Here is a 26460-nt window from a genome sequence, read left to right on the forward strand (position 1 = left end):
TTTTTTATTTTTAGACCTTAACTCCCGTTTACTTACATTCACATGCGTATTCCAGGTACCTACAGGCTTCGTCTGTTTTCAGAAATGAACATGCATTTTTTCAGCTAATGAATGTGAAGGAATAAAAAAACAAGGTAGCTAAGGAATTTTTGTGAACTCTTTGATTTTTAAATTGTTTTTTCCGGGTGCCTGAAACAAAGTGGTGTAGCGATGGAGGCGACAATAGCAAAACGTTAGTAAACTTTACATATTGCTTTTTAGGAATTTTGATGCCAATCAATTTCTGCGATTATAATTTGCTCATTAAGTAACAAGCTAAAAACCAAATTCAACGGTAAAACAATGTGAAATTTGTTGGATACTTGAACCATGTATCTAAAATTTCCCCACCGAAATTTTATTTGTAAACATAATTTCCAAAAAAAATGAAAAAAGTTTGCAGATACATTTTCTTTTTAGTTATTTTTTCGCGCTAAATACAATTTTAATAAGATTACCCGTTCACATGCACACGAACGTACCGATATATACATATTTTAAACATTTAACCTTAATAATTACTTTCATTACACAATTTTTATATATCGCACGTTTATTGTAAACAGATGCAAATTAAAATTTTCATATTTCGAGAGTTTATGATTTATGATATCCCTAATTAGCTGGCTGGTGATCACATATTACTTACTTAATTGGCGCTTAGCAGTTTTTTTGTCTTTATTGATTGTGTATACCCACAAAGCTTAACATATACATACATTGGGAGTTTCCATCGTCACGGGTGGGACAATTGTACGCATTATTTCATCCTTGTTGAACCAATAGTTAACTTTTTAGAGCGCTACGTGGACGCTCAAGGTCGGTCAACTTAGCCGAGTAATTAACTTTCTCGAGAGTTAACTTTTTCGCGATTCTACTGTATTATAAAAGCTCTGCGAATGTATGAAAGTAGCTTGTTTTGTTTGAATACTTAAGATATACGAATATTTGGGGAATCAAATGCTGTAAAAAATGTATTTTTCTTGAATGATTTTATTGCTATAATCAAAAATATTTGTATCACGGCTGGGACGTATTCGAAATAAATGCAGTTAGTAACATTGTTTATTGTAAATAAAGTTGTCCACGGCGGCCACCATGGTGTGATGGTAGCGTGCTCCGCCTACCATACCGTATGCCCTGGGTTCACACCCCGAGCAAAGCAACACCAAAATTTTAGAAATAAGGTTTTTCAATTAGAAGAAAATTTTTCTTAGCGGGGTCGCCCCTCGGCAGTGTTTGGCAAGCGCTCCGGGTGTATTTCTGCCATGAAAAGCTAAATCCTTAGATCTCTTCGGAGGTTATCGGGCTAAATAAATTTGATTTTCGGAAAATTCAGATTCAAACGCCATGAAAAAATCTACTTCATAGATTTCGTAATTTGATAAAATTATCTACAGGACGTAATTAGTCCATATCCCTATTAGGATTATAAGACGTATTAGCAATTCCTACTCATTTCTAACAACTGTTTCTGCCTAGTTGTCACGGGTGGGACATACTTCATTGTTGAATAATTCCCTTACAACATCGAAGAAGTCAAAACTGAATTGTTGGATATATTTGAAACGAGTTTCTAACATTGTATAGCAAGTATGAAATAAAAGAGCGACTTGCAAAATTTAGAATAACAACTTCCGATTTTTTTGTCATGGATAATGCCCTATAAATCGAATTTTAAGAGTACTGGGTTTATATAATTTGGTTTATGAATCAGATTCATTAATTAAAGATGAGCTACGGTAGTAATTTTTCTTATTCATCACTCGTGTGGTAAATCAGAAATCGCTTGACAGCTTTGTCAAAATAAGCCATTTCAACCTAATTAAAATAGTTCAATCAGCACTTTACTTCAAGAGTAATAAAATGTATTGCAAATTTATTTAAAGATTAACTTCTTCATAAATTTGGTTTGACTGGTATCCACACTGCCTCCAGCTTTACAAGAAAATTTTTCTCCTCATCAAGGTTCACTTTCTCATGGAACCTCTCATTTGTTTATTCCCAAGAAAAAAGAAAATTTTTGTGGGAGAATGTATCTTGTTGAACTTAAAAATTTTATGCATATAATTGAGTGATTTCAGTGGTGATATTGTTTTAATGAAAAAAAACAGAAAATAAAGTTTAAATAATTGAATGTAAATAAGTCTATTTAAGTTGTTTGTTGTGCATATGAAAAATAATAATAAATAAATATTAATAAAAGTAATAATAAGAATAAAGTGTTCATTACAAAGCTTTTGTGTAAAATAAACTAAAGAAAAAGAAAGAAATAAACCTGTGAATAGCATTTGTCAGAGCAATTTCTTTTTGAACTTAATGTTAAAATCATAGCTTGGAAGTATGTCACAGTATTCCTACAAATTTTTTAAAAGTATCTCATTACGAGACGTTTTGACACTTAGAGGAAGTTTATTGAATAATTTCACACCAAAGTTGCGATAAAATTCGCACTTTTCCCTGAATAATGTAGTTCTACTATTTGCTGTATTTCGTAGTTTATATGCTGAATTATTTATTATATAATTTTATTATATTTTGTGTGCTCGGTCCAGTTAAGGCTGGAGTCAAACCATATTCCTAGGTTAGGTTAGGCTCTCTTTTTAATGATAGAAGCAACTTTGTTAGTCTAAGGTTGTAAGACCTACACATAATCTTCGACACTTTACAGCCCCGCGCTTGAATCCACGCCTTTCCTGCTTGGTCGATCATGTGCACCTCTCGCCTTCGCTTAATTTCGCCCAGTCTAATTGGGCCGTCTACAAAGCAAGCTTCAAGGGATGCGCCCTTTTTAGCTAGTTCATCCGCTTTTTCATTCCCATCTATTCCCATATGCCCTGGGACCCAATATAGATGTATGCTTCTCCCTGTCCCGATTCTCTCCAGGGACTGCTTACACTCTAACACGAATTTAGATGCTGTGCTATGCGAGATTATTGCCTTAATTGCTGCTTGACTTACAATATAAAAGTTAAAAGATTGCAGCTTGGACTATTTTCTTCCAGGGTTTCTACTGCTGTGTTTACGGCTACTATTTCCGCTATGAAAAAAAAACCATATTCCTCTGCTGCGGAAAACTCATTGTTGTCCGGAAGCGGACATAATAGCTCTCTTTGAATCTCATTTTTTTATAATGAAACTGTGTGAAAAAATAAAACTTCGTTTGCGTTTACCCAAAAAAATTATAATTTTAGATTACTTCTGTTTACAATAGAACGTACGATACGGTGTAAATATTTTTCGTTTATCGCAACTTTTTTAAAATTCTAGTTTGGTGTCTATATGAAAGTATCTTAAATATTATGGGTTTTCCTAAAATTGCATTTCTAAAACTATAGCTGTAGTTATAATATTTATATAGTCATAATAATATTTATATTATTCATAATATTTATATGTATGTATGTATATGTGCTTGTTAGACTTCATCAAAGAAAAACTCCGTGGACCGAAAGAAAGCTTGGAACAAAAACGGAAACGAATCTTTTATAACAGTTATTCTAAATCTTAGACATCTCTATGATTAGCATGTTTTACTTTATATACGTACATTGTTCTTACGACGAGAAAGCTTTGATTTGAAAGCCTGAGCACTCCTTCAAGAAGATTTATTGAAAATCTAAAAACCAATTTCTGCCCTTCAAAACACTTCATATTCCGGTGTATACGGCGAAATTTTATTTTGATACGGTCTAACGTATATGCTACAATCGGAATTGCAAAGATTACATATCTTCCGAATCGGACACTTCCAAATCTGAGTCATAAAAGTCAATAATCTGAAAAAAAAAATTTAAAAAGAAGAATACGTTAATCTTGTTGTTCAGTGTCTAACAGAGCTTAAACGTTAAATTACATTTACTTCCGTAGATATAAGAGAATTATGCCCGGTTTTACAGTGCGAGTTTTAACTCAAGTTGAATTGACCAGAGTTTAACCCTGCCACTTCAGCCGCTTAACTGGAGTTAAAGATCGCACTGAAACCCCGGCATTAGGGGCGTTTCCGACTTAATTTTTCAAAAACAGTCTTAAATTTACCGTCGAGATATAGTGAGAAAAATGTACGTGTGCTGTCAATGGAGTAGACTGGATTTTGAGATTTCTATAATTATTTTGCAACAAGTCTAGTGCTAGGAAGTAAGTTTTTCCGACTTGGGTTATTGATTAATTTTCTAAATTTATCGTATTTTTTAAATTTTATGAAAAATTATGATTATTTATAAAACAGGAGTATTTTCTCTTTCTACAAAGTTTTTCATGTTACTGTCAAAATAGAACAGAAAATTTATAAATGTGACAAGAATGTTGAAACTGAATTTAATTTAACAAATATACATACAAGTGAAGCTAATATAAGCGTGTTAACAACAATTTTTTAAACCTTAAAAATACATATGATATTGTGGCGAATGTTAGCAAATTCGATGCGTCACTGTGCTGCTAGTAAATAAATGCAAAACAACAGCAAAGTAAGCAACCACACATGCATACAGACAGTGAATCTAACAGCAAAGAGATCACATTCACATACACACATGTAGTCACCACCTAAGAGCAGAAGTTATTACTCACACATACCCACGCATATAATAAGAGAAATGTAAATATCAGATACGAGTACATAAAAGAGAAAATAAGCAGCTGTTCGTGAAAAATCTAGACCCTAGGACAAGTAGGCGAACAAAGCAACAGAGATTATAAAAAGAGCGCAAGCTGTGGCAGAGTCAATTAGTTCGATTTAAACACGCTTTTAGTGAAGTACGCCATAATTGTAATTGTGAAGTACTACTGCCAAAATAGAGTTGTAAATAAACACCATTTTGCCATACTGAATATTGAAGTTATTTATTCAATAGTCATGCGAAGGTGCATGATAATCAGAAATTCCCAAAATCCGATGTGACAGTTGGGGAATTGTGAAATAAGACTTTAAGAGATCAACAAGGCCATGGCTAAGATGAGTGATTTGAAGATCCAGCAACTAAAAAAGGAATTGGAGAACCGTGGATTGAATACAACCGGCAATAAATCCGAGCTACAGTCAAGACTACGGGAAGCTATGGAATCGGAAAGAATCGCCGTTGATGAACACACTTGTCATCCCGAGGTGGACGAGTAAGGGACTAAAATGGAGGAGAAGATAGAGACTCCGAATCCATGGGCAAGTGTGGACACTAACGCAATACTAGCAAGTCACAAATATCAACCGACATGACATCTCAACTGGAGTTCCAGGAGACACGCATAATACCCAAGATTGAAGTTACTTACTTACTTACTTAATTGGCGCTTAACCATCTAAACGGTTATGGCCGTCCAACAAGGCGCGCCGGTCGCTCCTTCGCTCCGCCAACCGGCGCCAATTGGTCACACCAAGGGAGTTTAAATCGTTTTCCACCTGGTCCTTCCAACGGAGTGGGGGCCGCCCTCTACCTCTGCTTCCATAGGCGGGTTCCGATAGAAACACTTTCTTGGCCGGAGCATCATCTTTCATCCGCATAACATGGCCTAGCCAGCGCAGCCGCTGCGTTTTAATTCGCTGGACTATGTTGATGTCTGCGTATAGCTTGTACAGCTCATCATTAAATCTTCTTCGGTACTCGCCATCGCCAACGCGTAGAGGTCCATAAATCTTTCGAAGAACTTTTCTCTAGAACACTCCCAAAGCCGCTTCATCTGCTGTTGTCATGGTCCATGCTTCTGCCCCATATAGCAGGACGGGTACGATAAGTGACTTGTAGAGTATGATTTTCGTTCGCCGAGAGAGGACTTTACTTTTCAGTGCTGATGTTGTTGCTAGTGTTGATGCTGGTTCCCAAATAAACGAAGTCTTTTACTATTTCGAAATTATGGCTGCCAACAGTAGCGTGGTTGCCAAGACGGGTATGCGCTGACTCTTTGCTGGATGCCAGCAGGTACTTCGTTTTATCCTCATACACCATCAAACCCATCTTTACCGCTTCTTTTTCCAGTTTGGAGTAAGCAGAACTAACAGCGCGGGTGTTTAGGCCGATGATATCAATGTCATCAGCATATGCCAGTAATTGCACGCTTTTATAGTATATTGTTCCAGTGCGGTTAAGTTCTGCAGCTGGTATAATTTTCTCCAGCATAAAATTAAAGAAATCGCACGATAGGGGGTCACCCTGTCTGAAACCTCGTTTAGACCTCGGAGAGGTCCTTCCCAAATCTGACTGAGCTGATGGTGTTGCTCATTTTGCACAGGTGTTGCTGTCATTTTGCACAGCTGTATAATTTGCGGGGAAACCAAATTCAGACATAGCGGCATATAGGCAGCCCCTTTTCGTGCTGTCGAAGGCGGCTTTAAAGTCGACGAAGAGATGATGTGTGTCGATTCTCTTTTCACGGGTTTTTTCCAAGATTTGGCGCATTCTGAAAATCTGGTCGATGGTAGATTAACCAGGCCTGAAGCCGCACTGATAAGGTCCAAGCATCCGGTTCACGGTGGGCCTTATATGCGATATTAAGAAGGCTGATTCCACGATAGTTGGTGAATTTTGCAGTATCCCCCTTCTTGTGGACTGGGCAAAGAACACTTAGATTCCAACCGTTGGGCATGCACTCGTTCGCCCATATTTTGCTAAGAAGCTGCTGCATGCGCCTTACCAACTCCTCGCCGCCGTACTTGAATAGCTCGGCAGGAAATCCATCAGCGCCCACGGGCTTGTTGTTTTTCAATCTGGTTATTGCTATCCTAATTCGTCTTAATCGGGCAGGGGGACATATATTCCATCATCATCGATTGCGGGATCGGGTTCTTCATCTCTGCGCGGTGAATTGATGCCTCCATTTAGGAGAGCAGAGAAGTATACCCTCCATAATCTAAGCACTCTCTGGACATCAGTTACAAGGTCGCTGTTTTCATTCCTACAGGAGTTTGCCCCGGTCTTAAAACCTTCCGTCTGTCGCCGTATTTTTTGGTAGAGTTTTCGGTCGTTATTCCTGGTGGCTAGCAGCTCAAGCTCACGCCTTTCTGCTTCTGCTTTTTTCTGCCTGAAAAGGTGTCTCGCTTCCCTTTTCAACTCACGATAGCGTTCACACACTCCTCTTGTCGCGATCGCTTTTAGCGTAGCCCTGTAGGCAGCGTCTTTTCTTTCGGCTGCAACGCGGCATTCTTCATCGTACCAGTTGTTTTTTCGTGTCCGCCAGTAACCAATTTTTTCCTCGGCGGCAGTACGAAGTGCTTTGGAGATATGCTCCCACTGCTCCTGTATTCCTTCAGGATGAGTTGTGCTCTCAGAGAGCAGGTGTGAGAGTCGAGTTGCGAAATAATTGGCAGTCTGTTGTGATTGAAGCTTTTCGACGTCTAGCTTTCCTTGTGTTTTTTGTTCCTTGGTTTTAGCCGCGTTGAGGCGGGTGCGTATTTTGGCTGCAACGAGATAATGGTCCGATTCGATGTTAGGTCCTCGAATCGTGCGCACATCTAAAACACTGGAGGCATGCCGTCTGTCTATCACAACGTGATGGACCCGATTGCGAGTATTTCGATCAGGAGACAGCCATGTAGCTTGATGTATCTTTTCATGCATGAACCTCGTGCGGGATATGACGATGTTTCGAGCACCGGCAAAGTCAATCAGCCTCAGTCCGTTAGGAGAAGTTTCATTGTGTAGGCTGAACTTTCCGACTGTAGGGCCAAAAACACCTTCTTTGCCCACCCTGGCGTTAAAGTCGCCAAGCACGACTTTTATATCATGACGGGGGCAGCGCTCGTATGTGCGTTCTAATTGTTCATAAAAAGTGTCTTTCTCCTCTGTCGATGCATGGGCGCAGATGAAAGATATATTAAAAAATTTTGCTTTTATTCGGATAGCGGCGAGACGCTCGTCCACAGGCGTGAACGCCAGCACTTGGCGACAAAGTCTCTCTCCCACCACGAATCCGACGGCGAAACTGCGCTTATTCGTATGGCCACTCCAATAGATGTCACAATTTTTAATCTTCTTTCTTCCTTGCTTCGTCCGACGCATTTCTTGGATGGCGGTGATGTCAGATTTTGCTTTGACGAGGACATCAAGCAGCCGGGCATCTGCACCAATCCCATTCAGGGAGCGGACGTTCCAGGTGCATGCCCTCAATTCATTGTCCTTCAAACGTTTGCCAATGTCGTCATCAACAGAGAGTGTATTTATCCGAGGCTTGTTATTATATTTCATTGGAGTATGGTTTTACGTGGCGGGTCCCAAGCCCAGCGCACAACCCGCTCAGCGGGGGTGTAAATAATACTTGCACGTTTATATAGCGAGCCGCTTGTCCAAGGCAGACGCCCGCTTGCAGGCGCACCTAGATGTGTACAGACGCTGCCGATGAGATCTCCCCCGGCTAGCCCTTAGACCGATTATGTCAGAGTCGCCTAGCCAGGATGTCGCCTTCTCACATTAGCTCACCGCTAAACGGATGTTTAGCGGCTACCCAGAGGATACTTGGCCGCAAGCGACCGGTAGTAGTGAGCTGCTTGAACCGCATGCAAAAGAATCGCTCTGGCCATTCCCAGGTGAATGGCGGTCAGTAGCTTTCCCCACTTTCGTGGACTTCCACACACGGCTCCACCCTCCTATTGAAGTTCAGGAAACACAAATTTCATCACAGCTGGAAGAACAAAAACATATATGGCTTTTCAACTGAAGGAACAAGAGACGCGTATAACATTACTACTAAAAGCACAAGAGGCGCGTATATCAATGCAGTATGTCGGAAAAAATCTAGGCCGAGGTGAATGCTTTGAGAGGTCGTATACAGGTTACGCTTAAACTTTATATGGACTGCTAAGCGTCAAATTTTATCTACTCCTCTGAAATTGCTGCGCATTAAATTAGTACTACTAAATTTCAATACGCATTATACTCAGATGCAACTGAAATATGTGTCTACGTTTCACCTCTACACTAATTCTATGTATCACCTCTACAAATGGTGTGTGTCCACTATTCATCGCAACCGATTCAGCTATATGTTATACACTATGGCCACCAGAGGTTTGTGTATGCGCTTTTCGGTACAACATGTGCTGTAGCTGGTTGCCGCTACATGGGTCTCCTAAGCATTATCTAAGTGGGGATAAGCGTTTTTTACGCGGAAGCGTAAAAGTAAATAAGTGTAAGAAAAACACGGCTATTGTTTGTGGTTATTGGAGCTTTTCGGCCGATAATTTCAAGACAAAACACAAGTTTTTTCTTTTTCTCCTACGCGTTTCGATGGGTATTTTCCATCTTCCTCAGGGAGGCTGTATATTTTAACATAAAAATAGAAACATTGTTTATTAAACCATAATTGGAGTGGACTTCTTAATCGACCATAGCATCAAGATCGACATGCAATGCAACACGATGAGATGTAAGAACATGGATGTGCCACTTTTAATTTCGGCTACTAGAAAGGAATTGTGGGTTGTCGAAGCAGCAAACAAATCAACACTGAATTTACTTGTAAGAAAAACCCTGGCTATGGCAAAACAAGATGGACGTATTCCGGTAAGAGTACTCAATGAGTTCAAGTCACCATTCAAACTGACCAAAGTTACTATATTGAGAAGATGCCAAGCGGCTGAAGTAGTAATTAATTGTGAACAGCTCTAGGAAAACATTTCCACTAGCAAGATTGCTCTCAGATGAAATCACTGCATGGACGGAAGGGCTAGATAAAGGCTATCGGAGTAAGGAAAACAACTTCTCCCGAAGTACGCAACAATATTTGACCAGGGTGGTTCCAACCAGGCCGCACCAACGTTGTGAAACATCAAATTGACACTTTTGTGCGAGGTTAATCCGTCAAGCTCCTCGTAGTGTTCCATTAGCCAAGCGGGAACTTGTGAGTCAAATCATACAAGAAATGAGCACCAGCGGCGTAATCGAATCATCAGCTAGTCCATGGAGCTCACCGGTAGTACTAGTGAAAAAGAAGGATGGATGAATGAGGTTTGGCGTGGACCGGAAGTTAAACGCCGTCACCAAAAATGATAGTTACGCATTGCCAAGAATTGACGACACTCTGGACTCGCTATCTGATACGAAATTGTTTTCCACTCTCGACTTGAAAAGTGGCTCCTGGCAATGAGCTTTATTCCAACGCTTTTACTTAATTGTCCGATCAACGCCCTAGATTGATGAGAAGTGTGATGACTAGTACCTAGGACCTACCCTACCTAATTATTTTCTAGCTTTTAGTATTATTATTACTTCATGTAAGTATTGTTTCAATTAATCCGTTTAACTTAGTTTTTTTGTTCAATTATTTTATTTTCAAGTTTTTAGTCTTTATTTAATTGGCTATTATTTCTCATTCTATTTAGTTCATTTAGTGACTCATTATTACAAGGACTCTGTCCTGACAATTTGTTACAATTAAAGTCCTCAATACATAATCCTTCCAAAGACTTTACTCGACTCGGCGCCAAGTATGCTTGCCCCTCCTCGAACTTCAAAATATTTTGATGTCACTTCTACCGAACTGTATGTAATATTTGTTCCAAATATGAGCCAAATCGGACATCATAGGCCGCTTTCTATTCAAATATGGACCAAATCGGACCACAAATACGATTTTTTGAATATCTCGATCCTTGCGTCACCCAGCGGCGATTTTTTTCTTGGGTTGCTTTTTATTCATGTATGTATTATGTGTTCCAAATATGGACCAGATCGGGCCACAAATACGATTTTTTGAAATATTTCGATCCATGCGCTACCTATCGGCGATTTTTTTTATGGGTCGCGCTGTATTCCAAGAAATGTGTAAGGTATTGGGCATTCGAAAAACATGGACAACTGCATTGCATCCTCAGTCCCCTGGTATGGTGGAACGATTCAATAGAACCTTGGAGGAGCACTTAAGGAAAGTAGTGGACAAGTTCCGTAAAGAGTGAAATACACACATATCCCTATTCTTGACGGCTTACCGATCGGCAGTGCATGAACCACGGGCCAAACTCCCGCAAAGGTAATTTTTGGCAATAACCTTCGACTGCCAGCTGATTTTAAGTTTGGGATAAATGCCGATGCGGAAAGAATTACCAGGAAATTCTCTGGTGTCTTGGAGGAAGAAATGAGAGAAATACACAATCAACGAACCAGGATTATAAGTGACAAGATGAAAGCCAGGTAAAGCAATTAATTCGGAAGGTTTCTGGAAGGAGATTGGGTGCTGTTATACAACCCACAACGAAAGAAAAATTTGTCCCCGAACTTTCAGTGTAACTGGGAAGGCCCATACAAGGTTGTGAAACGGATAAACGATGTTGTTTCCCGCATACAAACCATTAACAAACCACGAAATAAATGTCCCTATTACCGTTTACAACTCAATTCTGGTTGGGTTGAAATTTCGCAATTTGGTATTACAGATTACAACTCAACCTGTCAAAAAAAATGTCGGTTGAGTTGTCTAGTTTATCCTCTTTGGTCTAGTCTAACAAATTTTTGTGGCATTACCGTTTACAACCTTGTGTTAGTGTAGTTGTCAAAGACGTCAAAATCTTACAACTGATTACTAGCAGTTGTCTCATACAATTTTGCAGTTGTTTTGAAAAAAATGTAACCTTTTATAAGACGGTTCATCACCTAATTTTTAACAAAAATTTTCAAAGTTGGTATCAAAAGACACGTTTCGACCTGCGATTTAAGAATCCGAAAACAAAAATGTTGAATTTAATTTCTAATAAAATCTAATTTCATTTGGTTGTTGTATTTTGCCAGATTTTTTGTACACACTAATGCAGAAAGGCATTGGACCCACCCAGGGTTATTTTTACAAATCGCGGCCAAAGGCCGCCAACGCAGAGAAATGTTCTGTCCAAAAAAAAAAAACTGTGGAAAAGGCCTCATATTCGGACCCTCTCGGGCCCTTTTGTGGGTTTTTGTGAATATTTTTCGACAGAAATAAAATTTTTTAATTGTTTTTGTTTTTATCGGCCTATTGATAAATCATTCAAGGTTCGAATCGAGCTCAAGGCCAGAACAATAATTTTTTTCTAATGATAATTATTGTTATTTTTTAATTTTTCTAAATTTGAAAAATTGTATTTTGTTTTTGGAATAGTAAGTAGAAAATTTTTCAGACAACCTGCCATAGCTGCGCAGATAGATCCATTTCGAAGGGTGCTAAGCCTTCATCATCAGTACGCTTTAGGCATGCTGCGCTAACCATTTAGCTATACAGCGGTGGTTTGTTTGACTGGCAAATTTGCTACTTCTATTCCTTTTTACCAATTATATTTATTCAGTGTTGCGCCATCGGGTGCAAATCACTGATAATGCTGGATTTTTGTTTATTGTCAATTACTTTGTTTGACATTACCAAGTGCTCATGGTTTATTAACAATTGTTTTTGTTTTTATCGGCCTATTGATAAATCATTCAAGGTTCGAATCGAGCTCAAGGCCAGAACAATAATTTTTTTCTAATGATAATTATTGTTATTTTTTAATTTTTCTAAATTTGAAAAATTGTATTTTGTTTTTGGAATAGTAAGTAGAAAATTATTGTTCTGGCCTTGAGCTCGATTCGAACCTTGGATAAAATTTTTTATTTCCGCTTTCGAATCTTTTGATACCACCTTTGATAAGAGTTAGATGGTGCATGGTCTCATAAACGTTACCGAAAAAAAAAAAACATTGAAAGCCGGTAGTTAAACCTATTTTAATCAAACAATAATCAACAATTTTGTACACATTTATAGAAAAAACAAAAACAACGTTTAAAAGAAGGATTACATTGAATAACTTTTTGACTTTATGGAGCGACATTCCGAAGTTGGACGAGGCTGGCCGCAGTTCGGATGCAGCCAAAATAGGTGAAATTATGCGAACGTGATTCCCATTGATACTAATCACTACTCCTGGGAATCCCGTTTTAGAGTAAAATCAATTTTTGCTGTTTGGGTTTTAGTCCACTTCGAACGCGTTTGCGGAGATGGTCCTTAATTGTGTTTAGTAATGAGCAAAATGCTTCCTTTCAAATCTGCAAAATAACTTCATTTGAAGCTCATCATTTGTCACTTAAACATTTCCTTACTTGGTGCTTGGTAGTTCCAAGGGATAGGAATGATCACGCGAATGTTTTCCGTATTCGCGACATGTCCATCACCAACATTTTCACCATTGTAAAATAGATTTCATATCATATAAGATTTTGAAATAACAAAATCACTTTTGCAAATGTTTAAATTTCCGCCACAAATTGATCAGCTGTTCATTTACCTGTCAAATCATCACTTTCCTAGGTTGGCAACACCAATTCAACTTCAACTGAAATAAGCTGCAATTCGTAATACCAAACAGGAGTTGAGTTGTCTTAAAGTTGAGTTGTTTTAATTACAACCCAACTAAGTTGAGTTGTAAACGGTAAGAGGGGCAAAAATTAAAGCTGTTCATTTGGAAAAGCTGGCAACGTTTAAATCGGGACGATTAGACTTAGGTGAAGAGCAATTTGGCGAATGTTGGCAATTTCGATGCATCACTGTGTTGCTAGTAAATAAATGCACAACAGCAAAGTAAGCAACCACACATATGTGCATGTAAACATCAAAGCAAGCAGCCACACATACATGCAAACAGCAAAGCTAACAGCGAAGAGATTATTTGACACACACACATGTAGTCATCACCTCAGAGCAGAAGTTATTACTCACACATCCACACGCATATAATTAGAAGAGAAATGTAAATACCAGATACATAAAAGAGAAATAAATAAGCAGCTCTTCTAGAAGGCTGTCGTAAAAATTCTAGACCCTAGGAGAAGTAGGGGAACAGGCAACAGAGAGTATAAAAGCAGCGCAAGCTGAGGAAGAGTTAATCAGTTTGATTTAAACACGCTATTAGTATAGTACGCGATAATTGTAATTGTGAAGTACTACTGCCACAGTAGAGTTTTAAATAAAGACCATTTTGCCATACTTCTTTATTTAGACTACTTTCGGAGTAGTCCTTCACAGTTACAATTATCGCGTACTTCACTAAAGCGTGTTAAAATCAGCCTGATTCCTGATACCTCAACTTGCGGTGCTTTTATACTCTCGGTTACCTCGTTCGCCCATTTCTCCTAAGGTCTAGACGTTTCACGAACATGCCTTCTAGAACAGTTGTATCACATGCTTGGTTATTTATCTATATACATGTATATCTGTAGCTTATGTATATGCTTTATTGCCGTCTATGTGTGTGAAATATTCTCTCCACTGTTTGCTGCTGGTTATGTGTGTGAAGTATTCTTCATTGCCTTCTATGTATGTGTGTATATGGCTTATTTATTTACTAACCGCGAAGTGACGCATCGAAATTGCTTACATTCGCCACAATATATTTATTAACTAAGTTTTGTCGCTTAATGCATGATCTGATCGAAAGGACGTTTCTTGTTCTTGGTGCGTTCTATGAGTTGTATATTTGGTCTAGAAAACGTAGAATATTTTCTGAGTTTACTACGCTTCCTAGACAGGGAGAATTGTCCTAATGTTTTCTATATTAAACTGAAAAAAGAAAAAAACGTGAAATTTCAGATTGTTTAAACCTTAGATTTTTGGAATGGGGTGCTCTTTCATAAAATTTGGTGACAACCGTTAGTCCTCTCACAAGAGACTGGGATATCAATTTGCTTCCGCAAGTAGCATTTTCAGAATTTTTATACAAAGTCAAATGAGTGGTAGTACATATTTTGACAACGGAATTCATTTAGCGGCAACACATTCACGTTTCTATCGATTATGGCAAATTTGGGAAAATATGTAAGTTGAGTTCCAATGAGCTATCCAGCTCTGGATTACGATCAAGTCACAATGGAACGATCCAGATCAGTTCCATGAGAGTTGACAGCACTCAACTCATGTGTATACATAATAGGGTACCTTTGGCTTACAAACGTTTCTCCCGAATAGCTCGAAAAAATTTCAGTTTAAAATTCAAAACAAAATATCAAACTACTTTGTAATTAGTATTATTAGTTCTTTAAACTGCGCCATTTTCTGTATAGAATATAAGAAAAAACTAGAATACTATCACTTAACAACCGTATTCGGCATTTAAACACGTCCAAAGATGTGTAAAAGACACGTTTTGAACCCAATAACAACCAGTCGAAGGCTGGTACTAAGTTTACTTCTGTCAGGGGCTATGGGAAAAAGCAATTCGACATTTTTTTTTTGTTGACATACGCATCCATACGAAGAAAAGAATTTTGTACAGAAAACTATAGATCGGGCGCCGATTTTGGATCGGCTCGGAGTTCTTTTCTGGTTTTTATGAAAGTATTTTAACAAATTCAAAATTTTTAATTTTCGCTGCGGATTACTGATACCGAAGTGCGGGGTGTGTAATTTCTCATAAGATTGTACACCGCACTGATGTAAACAGACATTGCCTACCAAAAAATTGGTAGTTCCATATATTTGACATCTTGCTCCCAAATCGAATTGACATCCATTAACTGTGTTGTTTCTTCGGAAATGTAAGAAAAATCTTAGTAGTAGAAATAGGAGGGAAACAATTTACAATTTGCTCGACACGTGCTGAACTGCGTAATTCTTTAGTAATATTTTTTTCGTTCCTAGGGTAAATTAATTAAATAAACCTGGACCTATTCGTGGTTCTGAACAAAGGAAATTTGTAAGAAAACGAAACTTACGAACATACGAAACCTAAATTGAAATTTAAATCCATGGTTAAACCTCAAAAACTGGAAAAGAAAATCGACTCATTTAAAAATAGCATTAGATATATTAGAAATGCCATAACGAAACTCTAGTCAACTTTAACTGGAGTTAAAACTCGCACTGAAAAACCCGGCCAAAGTGTATAAACTTATTCATTACGTATGTTCGGTACATTCGTATTTATTTAGGTTAGGTTGGTGGTAGTTGCCCTGGTAGGGGAAGCTCACTTGGACAGCATGCAGGTCCGTTGTGATACCACATAAAATAAGGGTGAGCTATAGCTGCTTCGGGAATCGTTGCGTACCAACCATATAACTTCCGCTGCCGGTTCGAAATCACTTTATCTCAAAATATTTTCCAACAATTCCCCATTTCAGGATTTGTCTCAAAAGCGCCCCATATCTTTAGGTTGAAGAACGTCAGAATGTTTTTTTCATAAACGACCTATCTTATATCAAAATTTATTGAATTTATAGTCAGTTAGGGAGTTTTTGAAAAAAATTTTGAGATAGTGTATTTCTGAATAAAATCGTGAAGTTTGGCGTTCTTTAAACAAATTCTGAAATGATACTTATTTACTACTAACGATAGTTTTATACTACAATTTGAAATATTCCCCATTTTCAGTACTTCGTAAAAGCAACTTGTCCTGATTTATAAATTTTGGAGTGTCCGATCTCTGCCATTGTTTGAGAATAAACATTCGGTAATTGAATCATGCATTGGTACATAGTTGGAAAATTTTTAGTAATTTCATGGTTTTTTTAATTTTTATGCTGTTATTCTCCGTTAAGTTTTTTGATGCTCAAAAACACATTTTAAAACTACTTATTTTTTATTCAAGGATGGTCAAACTTCCTCAATAATCATTAAACACTTTGGATGTAAGTATTGGAAAAAGTTGCATCCGCCTTGTAGGAAAAAAATCGATCTTACCCTGCTATCCAATTCTTTAAAATCAGATATTCCAGTCAAATCTTCCAAATATTTGGCAGTTTCAAAAGCTTTGAACAAAAATGCGTTACCCTTTTCGCGATATTCTGCAATGATTTTCTGAAAAGAAAACAACAAAGTTTAAATAACTTTTTGTAAAGACATATATTAATGTAAAAATATATACCAAAACACTCACCTCCGAACATGCAATACATTGTGAAAATTTTTGTGTTGCTGGCAAAATATTTTCATAATTGCAAAGTTGTCCACGTATCGAGTGCGGAATTATGCCTAGCAGACCTTCTGGTACTTTGGTGTTCGGTTGGCCGGTGATACAGTAATAGGCTGGCGCTTGTGTCCGCAATGGATGTTGCAGCAGCGAAACAAGCAATTCGACTGCATAACTTGCTGCAATACATGATGCTCCTGGTCGTGTAACGGTGCATTGTTGGTCCAGAGTACGATCTTTGAGGGACTGAAATAATGAATAAACGTAAACGTAAAGTATTAAAATATATATATATTTTTTTTTCGTAAGAAGAAAGTTTTAAACAAAATCAAAATACGTGGAGACATTTACAGCACCGCTTTTGGCGAAAGTAAAAATACAATTTTGATATTAAATTTTTCCTGTTGGGTCACTATTACATATATATTGCATATGTATAAACAACGACGTTTAAAGCTACAAATTGAGCTTAACTAATTATCTTCCAATTGATACGAAAAAGCTGTAGAGAGCTTTTCCCGTGCAAATGCACTCACATTATATATTTAACAACCTAAAATAAATAAAGACAACAGATGATGAACTTCATTATAATTCACATTTATAAATGCGTACGACTGTCGCTCGAAATAAATTTGGAATATTTTCCAATTCAGCTGGGTTAACATGGGTGACATTTACATATGTATGTACATATGTATATCAATAATCATCACCTTGTTTTGAATAAATTGAGAGGCGTGTTTAGATATTGTTTAATTGTGAGAGGTAAATAGCAAATTCACTAAGCGTAGGAAGAGCACATGCGATTTTGTTAGATGTGACGTAATAAAACAAGTTTAAATCAAATAAATGACGTGAACACAAAAGTAAAGTACTTATGTATGCACATACAAGCCAGTAGATAATGTCGGCTAACTTGCGACGCACGCACTTAAAGCCTTAAAGAAATCAAAACAAACTAAGCAAGAAAGTTTATTAAAATAATTTAGTCTAAGCGCCTGTTAAAACTTTATTCATCATGAATTTGATAGCAATCAGAAATCAATGTGGGCAAGTCGTTATAAATAAAAAGTAAAAATAATCTGAACACTGTGAAAAATTACAAAAAAACAAACTTGTGTTTAAACATCTGTTTTGTGAAAACGCATTAAAAACAATAATAATTAACAAACAAACCGAGTAAGCGAGTCTAACTTGGGGCGTAATCGAATATTATATACCCAGCTGTGAGCTTCTATCAAGATCATAATCGATCGATACTATTCACAAAATTTTTATATAGTATGAAATTATTATAGATGCTGGCGGAATGGACGTGATTTCGAGCATCAGAGTACAACTTTCAATTATTTGCGCTGCATGGGAGGTGAGAAAGAACGCGTTTGTAAGGCACCCACCCTAAAAATTGTTTTTAATTATTCAAGGCAGTAAATATATGGTTTTAAATTAGGAAGAGAAAAGCAGAGGTATTAAAATGATTATTATTATTAAAATCTTCGCACTAACAACGGAAAGGTTTATGCAACTCAAATTTTGATCTGCATGTGGTTATGAAGAGGCTGAAGATTTCTCGACGGGCTCAAGAGGACGTTAAACATAATCTTCCCAAGCAAAAATGTGCTATTTACCAACCCTCTAGTAAGTTTTACTACTATACACCAATCTACGACTCTGTAATGACTGCACAATAATGACCACAGGCCCAGGCCCACAGATCGATGGGCTATGCAACAAAATAAACGGCTAACTCACTGATCTCTCCAGTTTCTTCACCTCGCGAAACCTGACATTATCACCGACTAAATCATCGGCGACCTTATTTACAACATGGACGTCCCAAATGTTGACCATTTTGAACGTCCACGTCAATGGTACTACGCTACCGACTGGCTTACACCCCAAAATCTTGGGTGTGACGTTCGATCAGGATCTACATTTTGGTGAGCATGCAGCCGCAATTGTACCGAAAATGCAGAGCCGTAATAAAATCCTCAAATCTCTTACTGGTAGTACTTGGGGAAAAGATAAAGAAACGCTCATTACCACTTACAAAGCAATTGGTCAGCCGATTGCATACTACGCGTCTCCGATATGGTCGCCAAGCCTAAAGATTACCCACTGGAAGAAGCTACAGGCCTGCCAAAATACTGCCCTCAAAACCGCCACGGGTCGTCTCCTTATGTCCCCAGAATACTCCCAATAAGGAAAAGAAATGAAATGCTAACCAAACAGTTTCTGTTGAATACCCAGAAACCTGGGCATCCCAACAGACATCTGATTGATGAGCCAACACCGCCCAGGGGCTTAAGGAGTCACCTCCGTAAGCACTATGAGGAAATACGGCACCTAAAACACAGACGTATGAAGCCAAAAAACATAAACATGTTCTTGGTGAACTCCATAAACAGGCGTCGGACCTCTCTTATGTCAGGAATTGCTAAACTTGCAGAAGAGGAACGCACACTCCCTAGGAAACGCGAGTCACTCTAGCCCAACTTCGATCTGGATACTGTAACAGGTGAAACTCTTACCTATCCAGAATCAACCCCGACATACAAAATGTATGCCCTACTTGCAATGTGTCCCCACATGACACCAACCATCTCTTCAATTGTAATGTGGAACCAACGCCTCTAACACCCCTCTCATTATGGTCCATCCCTGTTGAAACACCATGTTTCCTTGGACTCGCGTTAGAGGATATTGATGACAATTTGTGATCGGTCAGACCTATTGGATGGGACGAAGCACTGCTACAACAACAACAACAACTCTGTAACTAGAGTAATTATATAAGTATTGAGCGGCTGTTGTAGGCAGGAAGATTTTTGTAGCTCTCTCAAGCAAAAGTTGTTTTTGAACAAATTAAAATTTATCGCAATGCATCTTTTACCAACGTTTAACATATGCTAAAAGTCCTTTAGCGCGGTCTACGTAACTTTCAATATGGGACTTAAAATCTATTTTAGGGTCCATTGTAACACCCAAATCAATGAAGCTTATAGTCTGTTCAATTAGGTAGACACCAATGGTGTAGCTATGCACTGGCAAAGCTCGCCTCATGCAGCACATGGGCTTAAATTATTGTATGTTATGTTCCAGGTTGTTCCCATCGCACCACATAACAAAGTTATTCAAATCAGATTTAAGACGCAATCTGTCTTCTTTGGGGCGGATAGGCATATAAGGTTTGACGTAATCGGCAAACATTAAGGAGCTGTAATACGTCAGAACGGTAGGAAGGTCTATACTTATTTACTCCCTACTTAATTAGCGCCTAACCGTATACACGGTTATGACCGTCCAAAAGGCGCGCCAGTCGGTTTTTCGCTCTGCTCTGCGCGAATTGGTCACACCAAGGGAATTTAAATCGCTTTCCACCTGGTCCTTCCAGCTGAGTGGGGCCGCCCTCTTTCTTTGCCACCATAGGCGGGTTCCGATAAAAATACTTTCTTAGCCGGGATTCATCTTTTGTTCGTATAACATGGCATAGCCAGCGTAGCCAATGCGTTTTAATTCGCTGGACTATGTTGGCGTCTGCGTAAAGCTCGTGCAACTCATTATTAAATCTTCTTCGGTACTCGCTATCGCCAACGCGTAGAGGACCGTAAATCTTTCGAAGAACTCGAAACTCCCAAAGCCGCTTCATCCGATGTTGTCATGGTCCATGATTAGCACCATATATCAGCAGAGGTACGATAAGGGACTTGTGAGCAAGATTTTCGTTTGACGAGGGAGGTCTTTACTTTTCAATTGCCTACCTAGTCCAAAGTAGCACTTATTGGCAACAGTGATTTTACGCTGGATTTCAGGGTTGATGTTGTTGTTTGTGTTAATGCTGGTTCCCAAATAAACGAAGTTTTTTTGCTATTTCGAAATTATGGCTGCTAACAGTAGCGCGGTTGCCAAGGCGCAACGGAAGTTTATCAATAAACAATAAAAATCAAATAGGACCAAGATAATTACCTTGCGTCACACCAGACGTAACATTGATAGAACGTAATAAACAATCCTATTGTTCTATCTTTCAGGTAGGAGGATATCCAGCACATAAAAAAAAGTGGAAACCCTATGCGGTCAATTTTAGATAGTAGGATCGAGTGGCAAGCTTTATCAAAAGTCGGTGTTATTGACATCAATAGACAGGCTATTCTTGATTCAGCTAGAGATGCACATAAATAAGCAGTGAATTCTAACAAGTGGATTTCTCACTGAAAACCCATATTGATATGGGTTAATATATGGGGAAATCGAATAAGCCAATTCATTTGTAACAATGGATTGAATATGTATATATTCCTGCGTGTTCCGTTAACAATTTAATGAAAACATGTGTATTAGTGCAGATGGGTATATAAAAGAAAATTGGTTAAAAGATCTTTAGCAACCAATATCACTAAAAAAAGTTAACTGCGCGAGAGAAAGAGAGTGAAAAGTACATAAAACAACAACTAAATTGAATAAATATGTAAAAAGTACGTAGAACGATTAACGATTAGATAAAGCATATTTGCAACAACAGTAATACCAAAGTTTGAGTAATAGTACCGTTCTCAATGTCTTCACTACTCATTCAATGTGATATCAATAATGAAACTGTAACGAAATTGTTAACTTACTTAAATGGATGAACATTTCAAGATTTTCTACTATAATAGAAAAAGTATACACAGATAACAAGTCGCAGTATTCTTTTGTCATTTGCTTTAAGCGGTCTTAGTTTTGATTTAAATCGAAATTATTTTAATAGGCCTCTTTTTTGTTTTTCCAAATTGCATAATTAGCATAAAATTTTTAATTTGTGTAAAACTATGCTAACAGAATATGCTGGCAATTTGGCACACCATTTGGAATTTGGACAAGCTTTGGAAATCGTGGCGAAAACCATTGATAGCGCTGCTCGGTAAGTAATGCTTTAGAATATATTTGCCACATTTTAACCAGTCATTGTGTCTATTTGAGATTGATGACGTATAAAAATAGTAAGTATCAACACGTATACAATAAATAGTACGTAAGCAATGTTTATATTACTAAGTTATTCTTTTTTTTTTTTGATTTGGGAACAAATTTATTTATTTCCATAAACCGGCTATTTTCAATAACATTTTCTTATATTTTATTATTGCTTCAAACACAAACACGTGAAATACAAATTACGTTGGTGGTAGCTCATTACGGTTGCGTACTTGTACGCAAACCATACGCAATGTTTAGTGTACTCGGCTATGTGCGAAAAGCTCAGTACCAATCAACAGTTCACAAACCTTTGGAGGCCGCCTATCTTCAGCGGGTGAAGGAAAGAGACACAGGATGTGACGTCTATGGTTCAGATATGTTGTTGTTGTTGTTGTAGCGATAAGGTTGCTCCCCGAAGGCTTTGGGGAGTGTTATCGATGTGATGGTCCTTTGCCGGATACAGATCCGGTACGCTCCGATACCACAGCACCATTAAGGTGCTAGCCCGACCATCTCGGGAACGATTTATGGGGCCACATTAAACCTTCAGGCCATCCCCTCCCTGCCCACCCCCAAGTTCCATGAGGAGCTTGGGGTCGCCAGAGCCTCGTCTGTTAGTGAAACAGGATTCGCCGCGGATAGGTGAGGTTGACAATTGGGTTTGGAGAAACTATATATTGCGCTGGCAACCTGAAGGGTTGCGCTACACACCCCTTGAATCTGGTATTTTAGTCGCCTCTTACGACAGGCATACCTACCGCGGGTATATTCTGACCCCCTTACCCGCTGGGGTATGATTCAGATATCACACTTATCTACAACGAGTACAGATATGTAAAAAAAATTTGGTCTGGTTCAACGGTTCTAACCGCTTTTGTACTATTGGATTGCTTCTTGGACTTTGAATACGATTTTCCTCCAGCTTAATGGCTGGCGAATATGAAAAGGGCCTCTAGGGTTGAAAAAATTCCAATTCGGGTTAATAGATTCGGACCCAGAAGTAAAGGCGCGATAGCTCCGCTTTTATTTCTTGTGGTCTTTTGTATAATTTATTCAAAGATTTTGTCTAGGAGCACCCCTAGTGCATACAAAGATCTAAAGGAAGCTTAATAAATAAAATATAAAAGTTTTTAAGCAGTCCCATTCTTAAAGCATTATTACTACTTTCGGATATACATATATATATAATAGACAGGTATGTGCTACCACTGGATCAGCTAGAGGTATACCTCTTTTGAAAATGTGGGAAATTTGACTTTAGATCCCACATATGTTGTTGTTGTTGTTGTAGCAGTGCTTCCCCCATCCAATAGGTGCGGCCGAGCACAAGTTGTCATCAATATCCTCTAACGGGAGTCCAAAGAAACTTGCTGTTCCAACAGGGGTGGCCCATAATGAGAGGGGTGTTAGAGGCGAGGGATCCACATTACAATTAATGAGATGTGGGGACACATTGCAAACGGGGCATACATTTTGTATGTCGGGGTTGATTCTGGATAGGTAAGAGTTTAATCTGTTACAGTATCCAGATTGAAGTTGAGCTAGAGTGACTCGCGCTTCCCTGGGGAGTAAGCGTTCCTCTTCCGCAAGTTTTTGGTACTGTTCTTTGCGTACTGGATTCACCGGGCAATTCCCGGCATAAAGGACCGACGCCTGTTTGCCTGTGCTTTTTGGCTTCATACGACTGAGTTCTCAGTTGACGTATTTCCTCATAATGCTTACGGAGATGACTCCTTAAGCCCCTGGGGGGTGTTGGCTCATCAATCAGATGTCTGTTGGGATGCCCAGGTTGCTGACTATTCAACAGGAACTGTTTGGTTAGCATCTCATTTCTCTCCCTGTTTGGGAGTAGTATCGCCTCATTGTGTAGACCCCAGACCCCACATATCACACACGGCTGCTTTAGAAGCGCAGAGGGCGGTTAAAGCCTTCCTGGTTCTGTCCTCGATATGTATGTTCCGGTCGCAGTTCCAGTTCAAGTTTGCTGTCTAAGACAACGCCAATGTATATTACCTCAGGCGAATGCTTAAGCCTCACTCCATTCAAGAGCGGCGGCCTGAAAGGTGGTATCTTTAAGCGTCTGGTGAATTGAGCCCTTTAAGTGTTCGCATAATTGACTTTGAGACCACTTTCACGAGACCAGTATATAACGAGCTTTAATATGTGATGTAGTATCTCGCTTAGAGTTTGAAGATCTTTTTCAGCTGCTGGTGCAGCTATGCAATCATTTTATTACTGAACAACTTGCGCATTGCAAACTAAGTACGGGGTTAACGCAGAAACAGAACGATATGGTTTTTATGGATAATAGGCTTTGTAGTCACTTCAATTCATTGCTGAAATTTCTGCTGAAAGTTATAACCATTACGGTCACTGGTTTATTGGTATGTGCTATATGTTAGAGTATTTTTAAACCCCATTAAGTCCCATTCATTCCTATACTTTGTTCAAATTAGACTCAACGAAAATAAATAAACATTTTAAACTCATCTTATATAACTAATATTCATAAAATAAAAAAGTATGATATAATAGTTCTAATCTTTCATTTTTTTTAGTTTCCACATCAGTCTATCCACCTCAAAATCGGTAATAGACCCAAATGCTGACATCGGCCTTCGTTTTGCCTGTTTCTTTCGCAAGGACATCATTGTGCGTAATGCTCGTATCAATGGCGTATGGGGCGAGGAAGAGATACATGACATTGAAGGTCATTCACTGCAAAATCCAATTGAGTCGGGGGAATTTTTTGTAATTTATATACTCGCATGTGAAGACAAATTTCACATAGCGATCAATAATCGTCCCTTTTGTACATTCAAATATCGATTGCCACTCACAACCTTACGCTCGATAGAAATATGTGAACAAATACAAGTAATCAAGCAAGTTGATCATCGTACCATTTTTCCATATCCTTGGCCCGCCATACAAGCATCAGATTTTGGTAAAGCATTTAGCAATGATTCACCAATAATGTTTAGTCCAGGACATTTAATAGTGATAACAGCACGTTGCTTTGACAATAAAAAAGGACAATTCATAATTAAGTTTTTGGAGAGTGATACAAAAAAGGAGGAGCTGCATTTCAGCATTCGTTTCGATCAGAAAGTTGTTGTGCGCAATTCGATGAATAAAACTTTCGAGTAAGTGGAACTGGAAATATAAATATTTTTATTTATTTTTTCTTACTGTAACAAATTTTATTAAAAAACGATTTTGCTTTTTCAGATTTGGGCAAGAGGAGCGTCATGGCGGTTTTCCATTCGTTTTTAATCAGCAATTTAAGCTGGCTATCGCTTTTACAGAACGTGAATTTCTCACTGCTGTTGATGGTTACAATTTTTGTAGTTACGCCTACCGTACAACGAATGTTTTCGAAAATCTAGTTGGTTTCAAAATAACTTGCATAAATGGTTTAAATATGCATGTGACTGGTGTAGATCATTTGCAAATGGGTGACCCGTCGTGTACTGGTTTTGAAAAATATTCCAAGCACGACTACGAATGCGCCTAGCACGAACATTCCATTAACTTTTTTATTCTATTCTTAGCCATTAGTTTTAGGGAAACATGTTACAATAAAATGAACTGTATTTGTGTAGATGTAAGAACTTTTAAAACTTTTGAAGACAAGAGAGTATGGGGGATATTCGATACAAACAAAATCGGCTGTTCAGTGGAAAATACCCTATGTCAGATGTCGCCTCAAAAACGGCCTATTTCAGCAAACTTTTGAAAAACTCCCAACTCAAAATTAATTTCAAAAACACCCTGTCTCAGAATTGGTTTCAAAATCTCCTTTTCCGAGCATAAATTGAATACATTTTGCCGTTATATAGGGCGTTTATGAAAAAACTCTGAGATAGGGCGTTCTTCGACCGAATTCCGAAACAAACCCTTAAATAGGGTGATTTTGAAAAATGTTTTGAGATAGGATGTTTACGAAGTGAAATTACGACAGGATGAGGGTGAGAGCCGTAAAAGTCGTAATATTAATGTAATAAATTTTAGGTTGGGATATTCACAACTTTCTGTAGTATTAAAGAATTAAGTTTTTAAATTTTTTACCCTGCGCTCAGCATTGCTAAGATCGAAAGCAAATTCAGTACTGCACCGGCCGCCGTAGTGTGTCGCATATGTATGTATGGTCGAACTCGCCTTGGTTAAATTCAACTGTGAGTTCAAATGAATTAGGCTTAGTACTTATTTCCCGTGTTTTTTCGCGCATATATATTTCTCTTAAATGTTGCACGAAGAGATAAATACTATAGTGTTGTGCGCATACCCCTTTATACAAAATGTGAGCGCGAACAAAACCAAGGCCATCCTCAAATATAAAAACTTTGTGCTTATTCTTACATGAAAATGAGTGGAACCACAAAGGTATCTACACGTGTCTTTATCGCTACAACAAAAACAACAGAAAAGTTGTTTGATATATTATGCTCAAAATGTGGTGAGCAATAGCCGATTCTCCCTTTCCCGTTTTACAATTGGTTTTGTAATTAAACAAGTGTAATTAAATAAATGTAATGTCAAATTTTAATAAATTGCTAGATGTTTGTTTTGCTGTGTGTTCAGCACGATATTTGATATTTTTGATTTGCAATTGTTTTTGTTTTTATCGG

At 38.1% G+C, this 26460-nt stretch overlaps 2 protein-coding genes across 9 annotated transcripts in view; one reads left to right on the forward strand and one right to left on the reverse strand.

Annotated features, from left to right (window-relative positions):
* Positions 1-350: 350 nt before the first annotated feature.
* Positions 351-26460, reverse strand: part of Atg7 (Autophagy-related 7) — a 43399-nt gene continuing 17289 nt past the window's right edge. For 3 of the 4 annotated variants that reach the window (XM_067776834.1, XM_067776833.1, XM_067776832.1), the window contains 3 exons: positions 16835-17113; positions 16639-16755; positions 351-3818 (listed from right to left, as the gene is read on the reverse strand). In XM_067776834.1, the coding sequence (XP_067632935.1) occupies positions 3765-3818; positions 16639-16755; positions 16835-17113 (450 nt within the window). In that variant the 3' untranslated portion in view covers positions 351-3764. The remainder of the gene's footprint in view (positions 3819-16638; positions 16756-16834; positions 17114-26460) is intronic. The other variant, XR_010951392.1, reaches the window with a different exon arrangement.
* Positions 17513-25433, forward strand: LOC137245725 (32 kDa beta-galactoside-binding lectin). 5 transcript variants are annotated; one of them, XM_067776840.1, is made up of 5 exons: positions 17744-18096; positions 18169-18236; positions 21692-21773; positions 24388-24975; positions 25061-25433. In XM_067776840.1, exons 2-5 carry the CDS (start codon positions 18230-18232, stop codon positions 25344-25346), a joined length of 963 nt encoding a protein of 320 aa, XP_067632941.1. In that variant the 5' UTR covers positions 17744-18096; positions 18169-18229; the 3' UTR covers positions 25347-25433. The 5 variants fall into 5 exon arrangements, with proteins under 5 accessions (XP_067632936.1, XP_067632941.1, XP_067632940.1 ...); XM_067776835.1 differs by lacking the exons at positions 17744-18096; positions 18169-18236 and adding an exon at positions 17513-17635; XM_067776839.1 differs by having other exon boundaries at positions 17744-18236.

This window comes from Eurosta solidaginis, chromosome 3 (genome assembly GCF_040869045.1).
Source record: "Eurosta solidaginis isolate ZX-2024a chromosome 3, ASM4086904v1, whole genome shotgun sequence".
Classification (NCBI taxonomy): domain Eukaryota; kingdom Metazoa; phylum Arthropoda; class Insecta; order Diptera; family Tephritidae; genus Eurosta; species Eurosta solidaginis.